Source organism: Gavia stellata, chromosome Z, assembly GCF_030936135.1.
Source record: "Gavia stellata isolate bGavSte3 chromosome Z, bGavSte3.hap2, whole genome shotgun sequence".
NCBI lineage: Eukaryota > Metazoa > Chordata > Aves > Gaviiformes > Gaviidae > Gavia > Gavia stellata.
In genome coordinates, this window is record NC_082637.1 from 37,464,007 (window position 1) to 37,481,554 (window position 17,548).

At 33.9% G+C, this 17,548-nt stretch overlaps 1 protein-coding gene across 1 annotated transcript in view; it reads left to right on the plus strand.

The window, feature by feature from the left end:
* CNTLN (centlein) overlaps window positions 1-17,548 on the plus strand; it is a 204,938-nt gene that overhangs the window by 67,875 nt on the left and 119,515 nt on the right. Inside the window, 2 exon segments of the mRNA XM_059834003.1 lie at window positions 2,202-2,364; window positions 11,815-12,009. Coding sequence (XP_059689986.1) covers window positions 2,202-2,364; window positions 11,815-12,009 — 358 coding nt within the window.

The following is a 17,548-nucleotide window of genomic DNA, read 5'->3' on the forward strand; positions in this document are numbered from 1 at the left end:
AAGCTTCCTGTCGTCCTTCATGGGGACAGGCTGTGTGCATTTGAACAGCAACTTCAGATGGGCACCCATTTGTGCTTATTTCCCAGGAACACTCTTAAGAGCCTCCCCCAAACCGATGTCCTGTCAGCACTCCCTTATTTATATGCATACGTTTGAGGTGGTCTTCCCTGAGCCTTGTATTGTTCAACACAAGGTCTTTCCTGTCCACACCAACCTGTGCCCTTTGCTTACCAGCGTGAGCCACAGCTCCCTCATCTGTTACTTGGTCAACATCTCTGTCCCCTGCCATTCCTAGTTTAAAGCTCTCCTCACCAAGTTGGCCTGTCTGTTATCAAAGGTGCTTCATTCTGTGAATTTATTTGTATTGCATCATTGATGCTGAATAATTCCTGGTAAGATTGAGCATAATTTCCTCCTTTCTGTGTAAGAATGAAGTAAAAGAAGGTTCTCCTTGTGGATTTACAATGTAAAAATAGTACCTTGTTCACTAAAGAGGATAAAAGCAGCTGTAACATACAACTACAAGTTAGATACAGTGGTTGTGTATTTCTGTGTCTCAGGAATTTTTCAGATTGCAACTCTTTTTGGTGTGCCTAACTTTTTACTCAAAGAAAAAAAACAGAGCAAGTTAAGATATATGTACGAAGAAATAAGGTTTGATTTTTAAAATGTGATGTAATGGAACTGTGACTGAGTTTCCTTTATATTTAAAAATCCTTGAATTTAACATGGGCAAACATGTTAATATGTGTTTTGACTGCTGCAGTTCTTGGGTGGCCACAAGGTTTTGCTTTCACCCCCCCAACCCCTCCCCTTTAGGGTATGACTCAAAGCCTGATAAAGTCAGCAAAAAAGATTCCCATTGACCTTAATACAGTTTCTGGGCAAACCATTAGAGAACACGTAGTACTGTGCATTCTCAGGTGACAGACACAGATAACTGCATTGATGTTTGCATACAAATTAAAGAGTGGCAATATAGCAGAGTGGTGTGGGCAACAGTTAACTACCAACGTTTGCAACAGCATCTGAGGATTGAATGTTATCCTATGTTTTTCCCTTCCAGAACAAAATGAAGATCTGATTGGAGAATCTTTGCAAAATTAATATAATCTGTGTTGTAACTGCAGTGCAAAGATGTGTCATTTTCTAGTGTATACTCATAGTCAGGGAAATGAAACAAGTGCTTGTTTGGAAGCCTGTTGTATAGGGTGTTGGAAAGTGCTAATATATCACTGTGTCCTTATTTCTGCTGCTGTGCTTGTGAACAGAATTAAATTAATACATATGAAGTACATACTGCAATTGTACTTTGGTTTTGTTACATCAAGAGTCTTTAATACGCCTCTACCGTTGTTAATTTTGAGAAGCTACTTATATCTCATTGAGAACAGTAGGACTTAAATACTGTTAAGTAAGCATGTCCTTAAAGAGTTCTCCTGTATTGGCCTGTTAATAGGCTTTTTTAAACAGTGCTTTTTTAACAACATTAAGTTGTCTGACTGTGCTATTGTGGTACATGTAATTTCAATTTTTATGTAATTATTCAGATGTTGTACCTTTAGTCAATAATCAGCTTATTAAGTAGTGGCACAGATCTTAAGAAATGCTTTTTGGAAAGTTCCCTTAAAATTATTTCTTTGTGCTTCTGCCGTTTCTCAGGAAAACACAACGAAGTTGTTACTGCTGCTTACCTTTTGTAAGCTAATGTTTGACTGGACATCTCCAGCAGTATTATAAAAATGTAATGATAACTCTTGTTAATGATAATTCTAGGCACAGAGAAGTCTTATATGAGACTTTTTTCTGATGGTTCTAGTTAAAAAAAAAAAGATTAAACTTACTTTACAGTCCACGTGTTCTAAATATTTTACATTTTGACACTTACTGCTAAAGAGTTAACTGAATATTGATTAGAAAGTGTTGATGCAGTAGTGAAAATCCATTTATTTAAAGCAGTTAGAGCATTAGAGGGAGATTGAAAGGCATTCCATTTTGAAACTTAACTGTTTTGTAGATATTTCACAAAAGTATGTGATAAATATTTTATATGTAACTCTAGTTTTTATAAGGCAATTGACAGAAAAATAAATGCAAATAGGAAGCTCATTATCTACAATAAAATTGTTTGAACACAGTTGTTTAATGGAGGTCATTGTTGTTCTTTTTCTTAATTTCTCTTTATTGCTTGTTTCGCACAGGAAGGAGTTACAGGAGCTGCAGAATCTTTACAGACAAAACGTTGAACATACAGCTCAGCAGGCTGAGCTGATAAAGCAGCTTCAGACTCTAAATACTGATACAAAAAAAGTACTGAAAGACCAAGAAGATGCTCACACAGCTGAAACAACATCATATCAAAAAGTATGTCATTCTGCTCTATGATCACAGGGTTCATTTTTATATCCATCTGTACTATATCAGTGGGCCGAGTAGTCAAAGTACTGCATAGTGTTGCATCCTTTAGATCTCTGGATCTTTATTGTTATCAAAATATGGTTGGCAGAGTAACAGAGTTTATTGGCCTAATTACATCCCAGCATATATGGCCCCTTGCTTACATTGAATTGATGAGCCTTAAAAATTGAAGAATTAGTTGCATCTCAAGACAAATAGGAGTGAATTGCCAAGCATATATATTTCATTAAGTAATTTTGTGTTATCTGTGGGGTTTTTTTCTTACTCTCCTAGAGCTTTCAATTACTAAATTCTTCAATTTGTTTTTGATAATTTAGGAGAAGAAATTCCTTTCACTTGTACGTAATGTATTTATGCTAGTCTCAAACAATTTTACTGGTTTAAGATGCAAAAACCTTCTCTATCAAAATTATCTGGAAAAATTGTTGCCATAATAGCTTTTTAAATGGTTAACTAATTTCAAAAAAATTAACTGTATTTACATTTACAGAACAAGTTCATATTTTTGATGAATGCCGGGAAGAACGCTAACCCTGAAGAGCTGTCACATGTGCACTACTCAGAACTTCTGAGTGTAACAAATTATATGCATGTGTTTTTCAGTCTGTAAGAAATACAGAAGATACATCTACTTCCTTTTTAGAAACATGGAGAAGGAAGAAGTTGTATATACAACTTTCATGTACCTTCTACCAATCTTGGAACTGTTTTCTCAAATTGTGTACTATCAGTGCTTTTTCAAAAAACAAGTGTTTCTCTGTATCTTCTTACTTAGAGTATGCAGTTTGTGATAAAATTGTGAAGCTGGGCCTAAGTCAAGCCAGAATCAGTACTAGGTTTCTAAAGATGTTTTTGGTTAACATTTTATAGCACATAGTGCCCAGCACATTCTTGTGTACTTAACTCTGCACAAGTTTATCATTGACTGCAGTGACGATAGGCATTAAGTATTCTATTCACTACACTAGTAGCCCACCCAAGCTACAGGTAGACTCCCATCAAAGTTGTTGAGAACATGTACAAAGCAGGGGGAGTTCTGCCTATCTGGGGCAAAACATAGTAAATTATAGATTTTTAAATTTTTTTATTTTAAATAACGGAGTGTAGGTATCAGGAGTTGCTACTTCTTTCATTTTTCATTCACCAGTCAATCCTTCTATAGGTGTTAAATGGATCCTTTGAGTCACTCAAGAAAACCCAAAAATTGGCACAAGTGAAGATAGTATGAACTCTCTTCATCCGTGTGTATAAGCCTATGTTCTTTCAGACTAGTTCTATTAACATATGAAAGAAAACAAAACTGTTTTCAGGAGACTGTTCAAAGCATGACAAAACTCTTTATAAAGGTGTCTTTACCTTGCATAAGAGTGATTTTGCCAGTATTACTTACTTCAGTTTGGGAAAGAGTTTAACCTATCCTATGAAAAATAATTTTGCGATTTTAAGTTACTTATGTATTGTATACTTATGTTACTATAGGGGCAAGCCGCTTCTAAACTGGGCTTGGCGCAAAACTCAGGATTGCTACAGAAGGCTGGTTCACAGTTTTTGGTCTGTCTTAGCAGGACTTGAGACTTCTGCTTAGCTGATCATACAACAAAAAGAATAGTGTGGTTTTGAAGATTAGCCCTTTTTTTGATAGCTGCCAAATGCTTCAACTCACAGATGACCCTAAAATTTGCTGTTTTGCTAATGTTGTTGAATTCGATATTTTTCCAACATGGAAGAGTAAGGTTTTCCTCTTAAACCAGCAAAAGCTAACTCAAATATTCTGACAAATTACTGTTACGGAAGTGATAAGCTGTCTTTTTGTGAAATATCAAAATATCTAATGCACCTGGGAAAAAAATCTGTTCTTTTTGGTTTTTAGAAAAATATGTTTGAAAAAAAAAGTATATATTAAAAAAAGAAGTTAAGTTCCCTAAGTCAGAGTGGAATAGATCTAACAATGTTTGTAGCAAATTGAGAGAACTTTGGGCGGAGAAAAGGAGTTCTTTTATCGTGACAATCCTATTCTCGACTTTGGATTAGAAGAACTGTACAAAATACCCAACTGTAATTGCGTCAAAGTATCATGCACTTTCCAAATCACAAGGTACACAGTCCTACTGAAGTCACAGCAGGTCTTTGGAAAACTCAGCATCTATAAAAATAATACAAATGTCTATTTTTCTCTTGAATGAGAAAGGCAAACTATTGCAGACAAATCTGTGTTGTTTGTCTTCCATGGATTAATAATATGCAGGCTGCAACAGCTAGATAAGGATGTGTCAGCTATTCCATAGACGTATTCACAAAGGAATATTTTCCTACTTCTCCGAATGGCATTCAGCTTATCAGTGTGTATGTCCTATGATATATTGTCCCTTACAGCAAGATCAATGACCTCTCTGTTAGTGGTCAGATAGGCAGTATATACTATAGCTCAGGCAATGTGGTTGGCTCATGTATTCCAAGTTCATGTTAACAGTCTACCATTTAGGAAGAACTACTCTTTGTGCTGATGTTAATGTGTAGTATGAAATAGTAGCCTGAATAAAAGAAAAAACATTTCTGATAAAACAGATCAAGGTCATGAACTTGCACTGGATTATGTGTAAATCCATTGAGGACCACAAATTCTTTTCCAAGTCTAGCTGTAGTGGGCAGCATACACATGTGAAGATCTGTAATCTTTTTTAGCAAGTTGCGTTGACTTGACATGCTGCTATCTTTTTTTTTTTTATTTAAGTACAAATTTTAAGGGTGCTGTGTTCTACAATAACTCCTTTACATTAAAGCATTTATGGAAACAAATTGATATCTATTTCATATTGAAGCTGTAGTTCTCATTCTCAAGGGTAGGGAGTATTTTTCTAAAATGTATAGCATCTGTTTTAGTGGTCCCAAATGCTCCGGGGACTTCATTGCTGTGCTGGATTTAATGAAACTCAATAGATTTGTCCTCACCAACAATTTCAAGGTGGAGAGACTTCAATCAATACTAGGGATAATAAGACAAGAACAGATTCTGAACTCCTTAGCCAGCTTATCACAGTTTTCTGAAATTTACAATTTAGGGCCTTTGTTTTTATAATGTAGTACTTTCCCTTGATCTGATGTGGCCTTTAGGTTCCTTGTTAATCATGCTGATTAAAAATCCCTTACTGGAAGGCCCTTTTAGTGAAGTGGAAATACTGTTATTTGTTATTAAATAGGAAATCATAATTTGTGTCCTGGAGCTCAGCTCCTGGTACAACAAGTAGAGAATACAGTGGATAGTGGTACAGTACATGTCTGTGATGAAGAAAAGCATTGCTCAATAGTTAGATTTTTGGCATAATTAGAAAAAACAGTAACAGTTTTCAATTATGAGGCATTGCAGAAGTCTGCATTAAGTGCAGCAAAAAGTAGATAAAAATAGGATAGCATCAGATACATTTTTTAATGTTGTGGTTAATTTTGTGCCTGCAGTTGCCTTTGCTAGTCCTTGTCATGATGTCAGTGTGTGGAGATAGTTTGCTTTCCTTCAAGCATGAGAAATTGTAATCAGAATGTCAAGTTACTGGCTTTGCCATCCTAAGGTTAAATTCTACCACTTCCAGGTTTTTTTGCGACTGCAACAACCTTTAAGCATATAGAAATCATATAAATGTGTTTATTCTTAGGTAAGCAGCATTAAATTAACAAAAAAAGCCCCCTGAAACCATATAGATGTGTGTATGGTCACAATTCAGGTTCTCCCTCAAATTGGAATGAAAGACGTAAGTTCTTCCGCACATGATAAGAGCTGAGAGAAACCAACTGTGCAGATAAGCATGCTGAAGTCCATATCAGTAATAAGTGAGTCATCATTTTTGTAGTCCACTTCATCTGTGAAAGCTGTGAGAAACTCAGATCTTTAATAAAGATCACGCTTTGATACGGTTTTCTATTGTTGGGAAGTGCGTTAATTAGATTAGTCTATTTGTTTCTTGTGTACCAAACACCAGTACAGTTGGTCACATGCTAGCAAGTAGATTTTGGTGCCAGATGTGCCCATAGGTTAAAGTTGAAGAAATCCTGGGTAGGCTTTGGTTCTCTCAGGGTGATGTTAAACCCTGCACTCAAGGGCGATGTTTTTCATCCTTGAAAAACGCTGTATTGATATTCTCAGTGTGCTTTAGTTCCTGTGCGTAATGGTGTAGATTGGTATCTGCAAAATATAAAGTATTTGGAGAAAAAAAGTAAATAATCTATAATTCTAAATCTGTCACTGATGTTTGCAAACCATTGTCATAATGTTTCTGGCAACGATAATGTATTTTTTTACAATATAAGTACTGTAGATGAAAGAAATTATGTAAAGTGGTGAGACCGTGCAAGAGGAGTTGTACATCAAGAAAGGAAGAAAAATTTTAAGATTAAGCTTATTAAATATGCTTTTGAGTAATGCCAATTTTGATCTGAGTTAGAATGATGAGATTTAAATATATATGAATTTTGTGTATAGTCAGATTGGTCCCACAATGGACAATTTTAAACAATACCATTTGCAGTATGAATTACTAACATTTTTCTGCATTAACTAGGACTGGTGTTCTTCACAAGCCTGCTGAATGTTCTCTGACAGTACACTGTATATAGGGAATAATTCTAAATAGGTTTTGGTAGCGTTTCACAGAGAAATTGTCGCTTATAAACACAGTCTTTCTGAGAGAAATGTGTCAAAATTTTTATATATTCAAAAAAGCAATCCACAAACCCCACCATTAGAGAGCCATATCAACACAAGGAATTACACAAACCTGGTTAGATGGATGAATCCTGGAAGGCTACATTAGTTGGGGAAGGGTAAGTAAGTAGACACATCAGTTTGAATTTTTGCAGTAACAATGCTAATAAAAAAGACTGAAATATCCTTTTCTTTTATGTTCTCTTCTGTTATTTTGGAGAAGGTATGTTGCTAAAGTTATCCATTTTACATGGTTTCCAAAACAGTCATGGTATATATACAGTACCGTGAAGTTGAGGAAGGCACGTCTCCTCTTTTAGCTTATACTAGTGACTCTTGCTTGCATGTTGCCTGATGTTACTTACAACCATTCTGTACTTTTCTTTTGTTTTTCTTCTTAACTGCTCACTTGTGTCTGAAATTTTTCTCTTGTATCATAGGTAAGCTTCATGGTCTCTCATCTTAAAAAATCACTCTACCTCTACTTTTCCATTTTAAAACTAAACTCCATGAATGTGCTGTATATAGTCTCTCTGGAGTGCGTCTTCAGTTTCTCTTCACCCTAGAGCTTATCCAGCTGATTTCTGCCATTGTTCTTTTCAAATTCTCATAAACAGCATTGTCTTGTAACATGGATTTCTATGATGGTGCTGTAATAGTTTCTCTTATCATTTTATTGTGTCTTAATTTAGACTAACTTTTTTTCATTTGTGTCATTACTATATGTTCAATATTACCGTATGTTCGGGTTCATATACTCAGGTCTCTGTAATACACTGGTTTTTAGGGTGTAAGCATTTATGTAAAACATTTAATGTAGGAGAATATTTGTTTTACACCCAGTGTATATAATTGGCTACTGTTGCATTTTAATGGATGGATCTACCTTAATGTTAGTTCCTCACAGGAGTATACTTTTGAAGGAAATTTCCTGGATATCCCCTCTTTCTGTGCTTTAGTTGATATTATGGAAAAGTCTATGAGAGCATTAACTAAATGCCTTTTCGATTGTGGAACTGGAAAATGTGTCCCAGCTGTTAATTGGCATTCAGTACACAGGAACAGTCTAAACCTAGTTTAAAATAAATCTCGCACACTTATATAATGTTAGTGTTGGTCATTTGTATCAGCTGTTTCACTCTGCAGTTTTTTTGCCAGTTGCACTATGATTCTGACTAACATATAGTAAAATAGATAGCATGGGTTAATTATTTAGTTTTACTAGGTTTTGTTGGAATTCCTCAGCTTTCCTTGGTCTGACCTAACTTAATTTTGTCATCACACATATCTAATGTATGTTAGTACTTTACCTCACCCCAATATTATCAGGCTGTTAAATATTTTCTATCACATGTGGGCTGGCTTTAGAGTCACATCTTTTTGTTCTCCTGGAAGTCCTAGCTTTGGTCTGGCATTTTTAGGTTACGTGATGACATGAGACACACCTATTGTTCTAATGAAATTTTCTGTTTTAAGTAACTCCTCAAAGTTCTAGCAAAAATGTTTTCTGGTAAAATCAGTTAAATCAGTATAGGAGACTGTTAGGGTAGCTGAGAAATATGGGATACTTTTTTTTTTTGTAATTCAGCTAAGTTACTCTTCCTTCCTGACTGATAAATAATGCTCTTGTGTCATATAGACTAAATTTATTACAGTGTACTGGTTTCAGATACTTTTAATCTTTTTTTATTTGTTTTTAAGTACCTTCACTTGTAACAGTCAATGTTGTCAGTCAGAGAAAAGACAGCTCTAAGACATTAGAAAGAGATTCTCAAAATACAGTTAGTGCAACAGTTTTTGCAAAGCACAGTCTTGTGTTGCTGGCTGTTGCTTCTTTTTCTTTTTCAACTACCAGATTTCATAAAATGTATCAAGAATGATTTTAAATAATTTCCTTTTTCTTTCTATCTGGTAAACATAAATATTGTTTTATATCTCTTCTTGGGGATTAAACAATTTCCTGGGTAAATCTCATGTCTTATTGACATTTGTGTAAGGTATAACCACTCACTTATGTACAGTCAAGATTTCACTCCTCTTTTCTGTGACGCTCGCTAGTTCTGAGATAAATAATTTGCAATATTTTTGTCTTTTCTACTGAATGTTCCATCTCTAGTCCTCTGATCTCCATTTTACATCTTGTCTCTCTACACCTGACTTTATTAATGGTAGACCTGTTTCACTGTGTTGTACAATTCTGTGTGTTCTGGAATGTGCTTACTGCAGTGTGCTTAAATGTGGTCCCTCTTCTAAAACAGGGTCAGAAATGAGCAGAAAAACCTAAAATAATCCCATATAAACAGTAAGCATGTATTTAATCCACAAAACAGTGCATGGCCATAAATAAAAAGATAGGGAGCCGAATGGAAATTTGGAAGCTGTTCTAGTTATCTCTGGACAGTAGAGAAAACTATTTCTTTTCATACAGAGAATTTGCATTTTGAAATCTCCTGATGTTAAATGCCTTAAAAAAAAAAGAATCTGAGTCCTATAAAATAGTACATTGGTGCTGTTTAGAAAAATATTTAAACCTCAGTGTAAAAAGATGAATGGTGTGAATGTGTTTTTCGTACATAGCTTTTAACTAGTTTTATACTTGAAATATATGTGTTTTGTTATTGCTGTTTTCAAAGCAGGAAAGGTTGGAAAAGTTTATACAAGTAAAAAGACATGCTTTTTGTCTTGTCCTGACAAATGCTGACTACCAAAAATACCCATTAGCTATATTAGGGGATGTGGCTGCCACCTAGAAAATAGCCTCATATTTTTGGTGTTCCCCATTCATCTTACCAGGATGTTGCCTTTCAGATACTATAATTACGATCACTGAAGTGCTGCTAGTCATAAAACCAGCAAATTGTCATACCAGTATGATCTAGCTAATGAGCTTATATAGTTATAGCCGGAAGTAACTGTGTCTTGATGTTCCTTTTGTTTGGAAGGACATTATCTGAAAATGCATGTTTTTGATGAATGAACTGTTTATTTTCCTGTGAGATACTTACTGATTTCCATAATAAATTGGCTAATCTTGAACTTGCACTTCAAGACATGATGTAAGCTTTCTTAAATATATAAGAAAGATTCAGTAGGCACAGAAATTTCATTGTAATTTTTAAGCTCAGAGTCATTGGAAATATCAATCTATCTGAACTTTGAATTAATTTTGCCTGAGATACATGGTCTCTGATCTGCTTTGAAAATAGGCAAGAAGTAATTTACTTTGTCCAAAGTGGATTTTGAGAGCCCGTGGGAGTAGAAAATGATAGGAAGAAAGAAAGGAAGGGACATTATTGTTTCCAAATTTCTCACAAAGTGTTAGGTAGACCATTTCCAAATCTGAAAGTTGTGGTTGTTTTTTAAAGTCTTTAACTTCTAAGTGATGTAAGCAGACAAAAGTGAGAAAGAAGTGTATCATTTAAGTAAAGCTGACAAAACAAAGAGTAAAATGAAGAGGAAAATAATGTTTTTACAAGTAAAATGACTTGTGTCAGTTCCTTGTACTTATAAACATTATTGATAGGTTTGTAAATTCTGATTTTCATATTTAATTAGTTTCTTTTGGATGGAATGGCAGAAATGGATTTTCCAAAGAAAATTGTCAGCTGTGGAATTACATGCCTTCTACATGTTTATTTTGAGAAAAAAAGGACAATCAAAGGAATGAAGGACTGAAATGAAGAGAGGGAGGACTGTGTGCTTAGGTAGTAAAGCTGTAGAGTCATGTATTTCCTTCAGAATCTGTACTGTTGCTAATTCAAGTACAAGTTTATTTTTCAGACTGGTTTTTATATTTTTTTAATAAAAAATTGATTTTATTTTAAACATTTTTCAGATGTTTATTTTGAAAAAGGTAAAAATGGAAGGATGGGTGGTTGTTAAGTTCTCTTATTCTTGCAAAATAAGTTTTCTTTGTCAGGTAGATGGCTGGTGTAGGTGACTTAGGTGTAGTTGTAGAAATTCTTTGTGTGTATGGAATCTCTTCTAAAGCAATTGCAGAATATATACAATATTCTGGTTTCAGCAAGAACAGCTGAGCAACAGCCAGGGATAAGAACTTCTAATATCACCTCTGGGTTTTATAGTTAATGTCAAAAAAATTCACAAAGAATTATTATTTAAACAACCATTTTATACTTCATACAAAATTCAGCTGGCATTAGTGGATTCACTGTATTGGTATCCAAGCTGTATTAAAAATGTTAGTTTTAAAAGATCATACTACTCTATGAAAGAAAAGGATGGTATTTGGTATTCTTTCTCCTTTAATTTAATTGCCAGGACAGGTGTTTCAATTTTTTGCCTATTCTCAATAAGGGATTTTCTTTTTTCTTTTGTATTTTCTGTATTTTATATAAAGTGTTCAAGAAGTAAAGTAAATTCTGACTTTCAGGTGTCCATTTCTATTCATAAATGCCATAAAAAAGCAACTGAACTCTATAAGATTCTAGTGTAAGCTGTGTTTTTCTGGAAAAAGGTCTTTCAAACTCAAAGTTTCAGTGATTGTTACAATCACTATTTTCAAATGGTATACAGTGAGGCAGGAGGACAAGAAATGTGAAAGAATTGTCAAAACATAAAAAAGAGAGGACGGTCTTTGTGGAAAAGTTACTTTAATTTAACTTTCTCTCCTTCTGTATTTATATGGCTGTCTACATTGAAGTTATTTTTAATCCTGTTATTTCTCTTCTCCCCTCTTACAGCTTTATAATGAATTGACTTTATGTTTTGAAACTGTTAAAACAAGTGAAATTCAACTGCAGCGAAGCTGTACCTCTCTTCAGGATCAGTTACTTGGAAGAGATCAAGAAATTTCTCAGTTACAAGAGCAACTTCAGCAGGCTCGTGATGCTTTAAATGCAGTACATCAGAATTCTTCTCCAAAATGTGAAGTACAGGTGAGTCCATTTATAGAATAATAAAAGTTCTTTCTTATTGTTTTAAATTAAGCTTCTGTACCAGACAGTTTTAAAAGAAATTGCAGTTTTGGGGTTTTTTTTAGGAAAAACTGTGCAACTGTGCTGCTGCAGTAGTGTAACTATTTCTGCTGTTGCTAATAGAAGGTATTTCACAATTAAATCTGTCCTGGGAAGAAACCTGAGAAACTGTGTCAGTATTCAACACGACTCTTACTTATATTCTCTAACAAAGACACCAAAAATAAAAATAAAACCAAAGTGGTTTTGTGCTTGGAAACAAATTCCTAGAAAAAAATGTGACGTTTCTGCATTTCCTCTGTGAAAATGAAATGTGTTGGTCCTGATTTGTTTCATTGTTCCTGATCATGCAACTAAACTTTAGATCATAGATCTAGAGAAAGTAGTATGGTGGGGAGAAATATTTGTCTAAAAATTTCTAAGCTTTGATGTGCTGTTTGGAACTATTATAATAAATATGTCATTCTCACTAACAGGCCTTCAATTTTACAAGTGTGCCAGATCTTACATGTATACCCCTGACATTTTCCAAAGGCCAATTTATGGATTAAAGTGCGTTTGAAAAGCTTTGAAATGATCTACCCACAATGGTTTTGTAAACTCTGTTGCTTAGTTTCTTCCATAGACTTGTCAATGAGATGTGCTTATGCATTTCAGTTTCACTAGCACTCTTTCCCTTGATTAAGCAGAGAAGAGAAAATAGTTAAGGTGATAATGCTCGTTAAATGCAAAACTTCACTTAGCGTGGGTAAGTGAGGTAGATCTGTAATCAAGGATTATATTCATGACCCCAAAGGAGCTTGAATATTAAAAAAAAATAGTGTTCAATGCCTCAAAATTTGTGTAAGTAGTAATCTGCTGTAAAACAGGAAAATCACAGAATGCAGTATCTCTTGGATGTGTTCATGATGGTAATTCCAAAGTTGATGTTCTAACTTTATCCAGAGTATTACTTAAGTGTTTATCATAAGATTCTTAACATGTATTTTGTATGATTTTAAAAGTTCCCCTTAATTTAATAATTTGATAATTTTGTTTCACAAATGATAAAACACATTCTTTTAAGTCTTTCTTGTGGAGTGTTTACCTCTTGATACATTCTTGACCTTTTTCTGTATCTCAGAAATAATTGTTTTTTTTTCTTTTAGAAGATTTTGGTGGATTTTTTTAAACTTTTAAAATATAAAACTAGTCTCAAGCTGTTTCTGCTCTAAACACAGCTTTGGATCATGATTTTTGAATGCTCAGACTGTATTTCTGAGCACATCATTCTGCTTTCATCATCTTGTATTGCTCTAAAGAGTTTTTTGCAGTTTATTCTGTCAGACTATTTAATTTTTTTATCATAAATCTTTTATTAGATCTCTGGATATATTTCCTAAGGTTAAGGAGGCCTTTGTTATCTTTGTGAAGCTATTTTAGAATGCTTTTCTCCATGTAGAACACCTATATTGTCTAACCTGGATATTGTGTGACAGTTTATTATACTGTCACACCATATCCCATGTGGACCTGCTGTAAAAATTTGGCATTGGCTTTTATCTTTATTATCCTGAATAGCTTAGTAGTATTAGAAAGTTTTGTTACTATACTAACCTCCTGCCTTTCTATATTTTTTGAATATGTGGGACACCTCAGGTGACTCTTTCCCACTGAGTAAACTAAGCATTTATTGCTATTACTTATTTCTCATAATTAAAGCAATTCTTTAACTGTAAGATTTTTTCTCCCCTTAAAATACAGTAGTTGGGTTTCTTTAAGAGCTCCTCATGTGGAGTTTTGCTGAAATCCATTTCAAATCCCAGTAGGCAATTTCACACAGATCAATTTTGTTTACTTCTTAAAAGAACTTTAGGAAATTTCTGAGGTTAAAAGTAAGACTATTTTAGAAGCTAGTGACAACCTACAATTGGTGATTCAACTTTACACTTGATTTCCTTTGGATGTTTTAAATTAATCACATCCAGTGTGGGTGAATTGTTACTATTTCTTTTGTTGATTTATTCTATGTCTCCTTCTAGTGGCGTCTGAACTTTTAAGTACATTAACCAGTATGCTCAGTATAAATTAGGATCCAAATGTGAAGCAGTCCTAAATTACTTAATGGTGAATATGGATGCAAATAATTGTTTTCCTGTGGCCTTCTGTTGGCTTTCTGCTGTGTTTCCATTTTGATCCTGTCTCAGCCTTTTAGACCCTCTGGCACTCTCCCTGTTCCCAGTGTATTTGAAGGAATGTACTTGTCATGATTATTCAAAAAATTTGCTGTTTTGTTAGTGAATGTAGGTTCAGTCTGACCTCTGCAGAAATATATCAGTTGCACATTTATGTGATCTGTCACAAGCTCAGTCAGATATTTACCAATGCTAGCAGAGAAGACATGGGAGGAAGCAAAAGCAGACAACTTATGATAATGAACATAATATAGTAAGCTAAATGCAGTGTATGGACCTTCATTTTTCAGTAAATTAATCTTAAACCAACCTATGATGGGACAAATGGTTAGTGTTACTGAAGCAGCCTCACAGGGAAGGAAATGTGTATAGGTAGCGTCCATAGTTGCTAGGTTTGTAGGAGAACCAAGATGTTAAGCAGTATGTGCTTATGTGCTTAACATGCATAATATTTTTTCTTGACTAACATTCTTCCATTCTGCTATAGCAAATATCCCAAATGTTGTTGACATGCAGTCTTGCTCTGTTTGAAAGGCCAGAGTATGCCTTTTGGGAATTTATCATAATGCTCGTTGTTGGCTGCATTTTGATGACAGCCAAATTTCCCATTACCAACTTTACTATCTTGCATAAGTGTTAGAAAGGTAATGATTATTGTGTGGTTACACAGCTGAGGTTTCTACAGGGGAAAAAAGTGATTACCTACCATTACTGCTGTGACCTGTTAGATAACCAGAATCCTAGTCATTTGTAAAGTTCTGAAGTGAAATGTGGTTAAGACAACAACTTTCATTCTGCTGTGTCTTGACTGCAACACCAGTAGAACAGGATGTATTTGGAATAGAGGCTTAATTAACAGGACACCAAAGCAATGTGTGCATCTACTAGTTTTCCTTTTGCCACTTTTTAAAAACAATCCCTCCTAAAAGAAGATCATTTAAATGACAATTGTATTTCTGCTGTAAAGTAGATTTCTTGAGCATGTTCAGAGTCGTGCCTTGCTGAAAGTTCATCCTGTGGGACCTGCTAACAGTTTGTCGACAGCTCTAATATATCTTCAGACTTTCACTAGCCAGGAAGATTATACATCAGTCTTCCATATGTTAGCACATACTTTTTCCTGGATTTGAACTTTTCTTGCTGTTGAAATTACATTGTAGTCAGGCAAAAATGAGTTTCATATTACTGGCTTTATTAGCAAGGATATCTCAGTTTTATTTCATTAAGGGTAAAATATGCCTTTTTTAATGTTGTAATCTTACTCTAGTCAGTGTGGCACTTGTGTTAGTGAATGCAAACTTGATTTTATTTTGACTATTCTGGTAATGTGTGTGATGAAGAATTTGAATCTGCTTTAGAGTAAATTTCTATTTACATCTTCGTATGTGTGCATTCAGCAGCTCTCACTTTTCCTCTGATCAGAGCGATCAGGTATCTTTGAATGGAGGACTTTTTAGATAGATCTATGCTCATGCTACACAGTAAAAAAAGAACAGAACAAAAACATTTTAAATGGTTTTCAAAACAAGCCTGTGGGATTTGATTAATTTAATCACATCTCATTGTTGTTTTGGTTCTGTTTCATTATTGGTGTTCAGTTTTAACTCTGAGATCTATACCACACATTTAGTCATATGGTTAGTATACCATAACTATTACCCATGTGAATGGTAAATATTTAAATATGTTTACTGAACCAAGGCAGTCATTTCTGTCTTGACTCCTACTTTTCATATGTGTGCAGACATCAAAGACAGTATTAAGAGATGATACTTGATCAAAGAACAATAATTAACAGACATTTAAATGTTTTTATTTGTAATTGTAGCATCTGACAGGTATGTGCATTCTACCTAACACAGAATTCACTTGCACTTTTATAACACTCTCTTAATTTCTCATTATGAAGTTTTAAAAAGCAGTCAGAATAGAAAATACCAGTAAAACAATGAAAGAAATTGCACACCGATATAACTTAAACTTGTTAAAAAAAATGCTGATTTGTAACTAAACTAAGAATTTAAGTTTAGAAAGATTTATGTGAGAAATACATAAATAAAATGTTTCAAGAAAAACTGCACCTGTTGTTGCTATCCTTCAAGTCTTATTATCTGAGTGTGACTTACTGGTTTTCTAACATCAGCATTTCAGTGATTGCAGTTTATGAGACTTACATAGTGCAGTCCTTAAAGTACTGATTTTGGTTGAAATATAAAGGTAAAAAAATAGTTGGAGAGGGTAACTCCCATTTATTTTAGTGGTTCTAGATTTTGTCCCATATATTCAGTATTGCAATATGAATATTTAAAGTCCACTTCTGAGGCTTAATTTTCTATTTCTTCTTAATGATACAGCATAACAAGAAGCAGATATCGTGTTCAAAGTGTGGTGCTATAAATTTTGTTTTATAGATTGGGATAATTTCAGTTACTGAAACGAATTCCTAACAAAATGCTTTTTATATTACACATATTTAGGCTTTACTGTTAGAAAACTTAAGCATTCAATTTATTTGTATTAAAAGTTTCTTGGTCTTGCACCCCCTATGGGTCAGAGCTTGCCACAAATATCTTCGAGTTTTTAGAAATATTCAATTTATTAAAAAAGTATTGAAATTGATCACAAAGATCACAAAATACATTTTTTTAAGCAACTAACAAATACTGTAGTAAAAAGGTATTTGTATAGGACAAGGTGACATGAAATCATGGTAAACATTTAGAACTATGTAATACTACAGCACATTGTTTGAGGAAGGCAAAAGACTTTTATCACTGTTTGCTTGAAGGCTTGGGCTTTGAAGAAAGTAAAATGGAACTGAAATTGACCAATTTAGGCACACAACTTTAATGTTGTAGTTGTAGTCTTTAATCATGGAAAATACCAACAACATTTTTCAAATGTTTGTATTCTCTTAAGCTGCAAACTATCTGTTATTTGGAGATTATTACCCTTATAATAAAGACAGGTGTAGACTGTAGCTTGTAAAGTTAAATTTGCTCCATATTTAAATATTTTTGTAATAGAAAAGTACCGATATTTCCTGGTGTTTGCAATACACGGACAAGTATAATTTAAACTCTAAATTTAAGACACATGTGATCTGCAATATTAATGATGTCATTTTAATCTTAGTTGTATTTTTAATAGCAAATTTAATACGGTAGCTTACAGCTAAATACTTTTTTAAAAACTAGTATAAGCATGTCTCTGGTTCTTGGTCAAAGAAGCAGTAGTAATTTGTTAGTTTCCAAACATTTTTTTTATACCAATGTGTTATGAAACTACGCTTAAAATGTCTTATATAGGTATCTTTTAAACAAGGT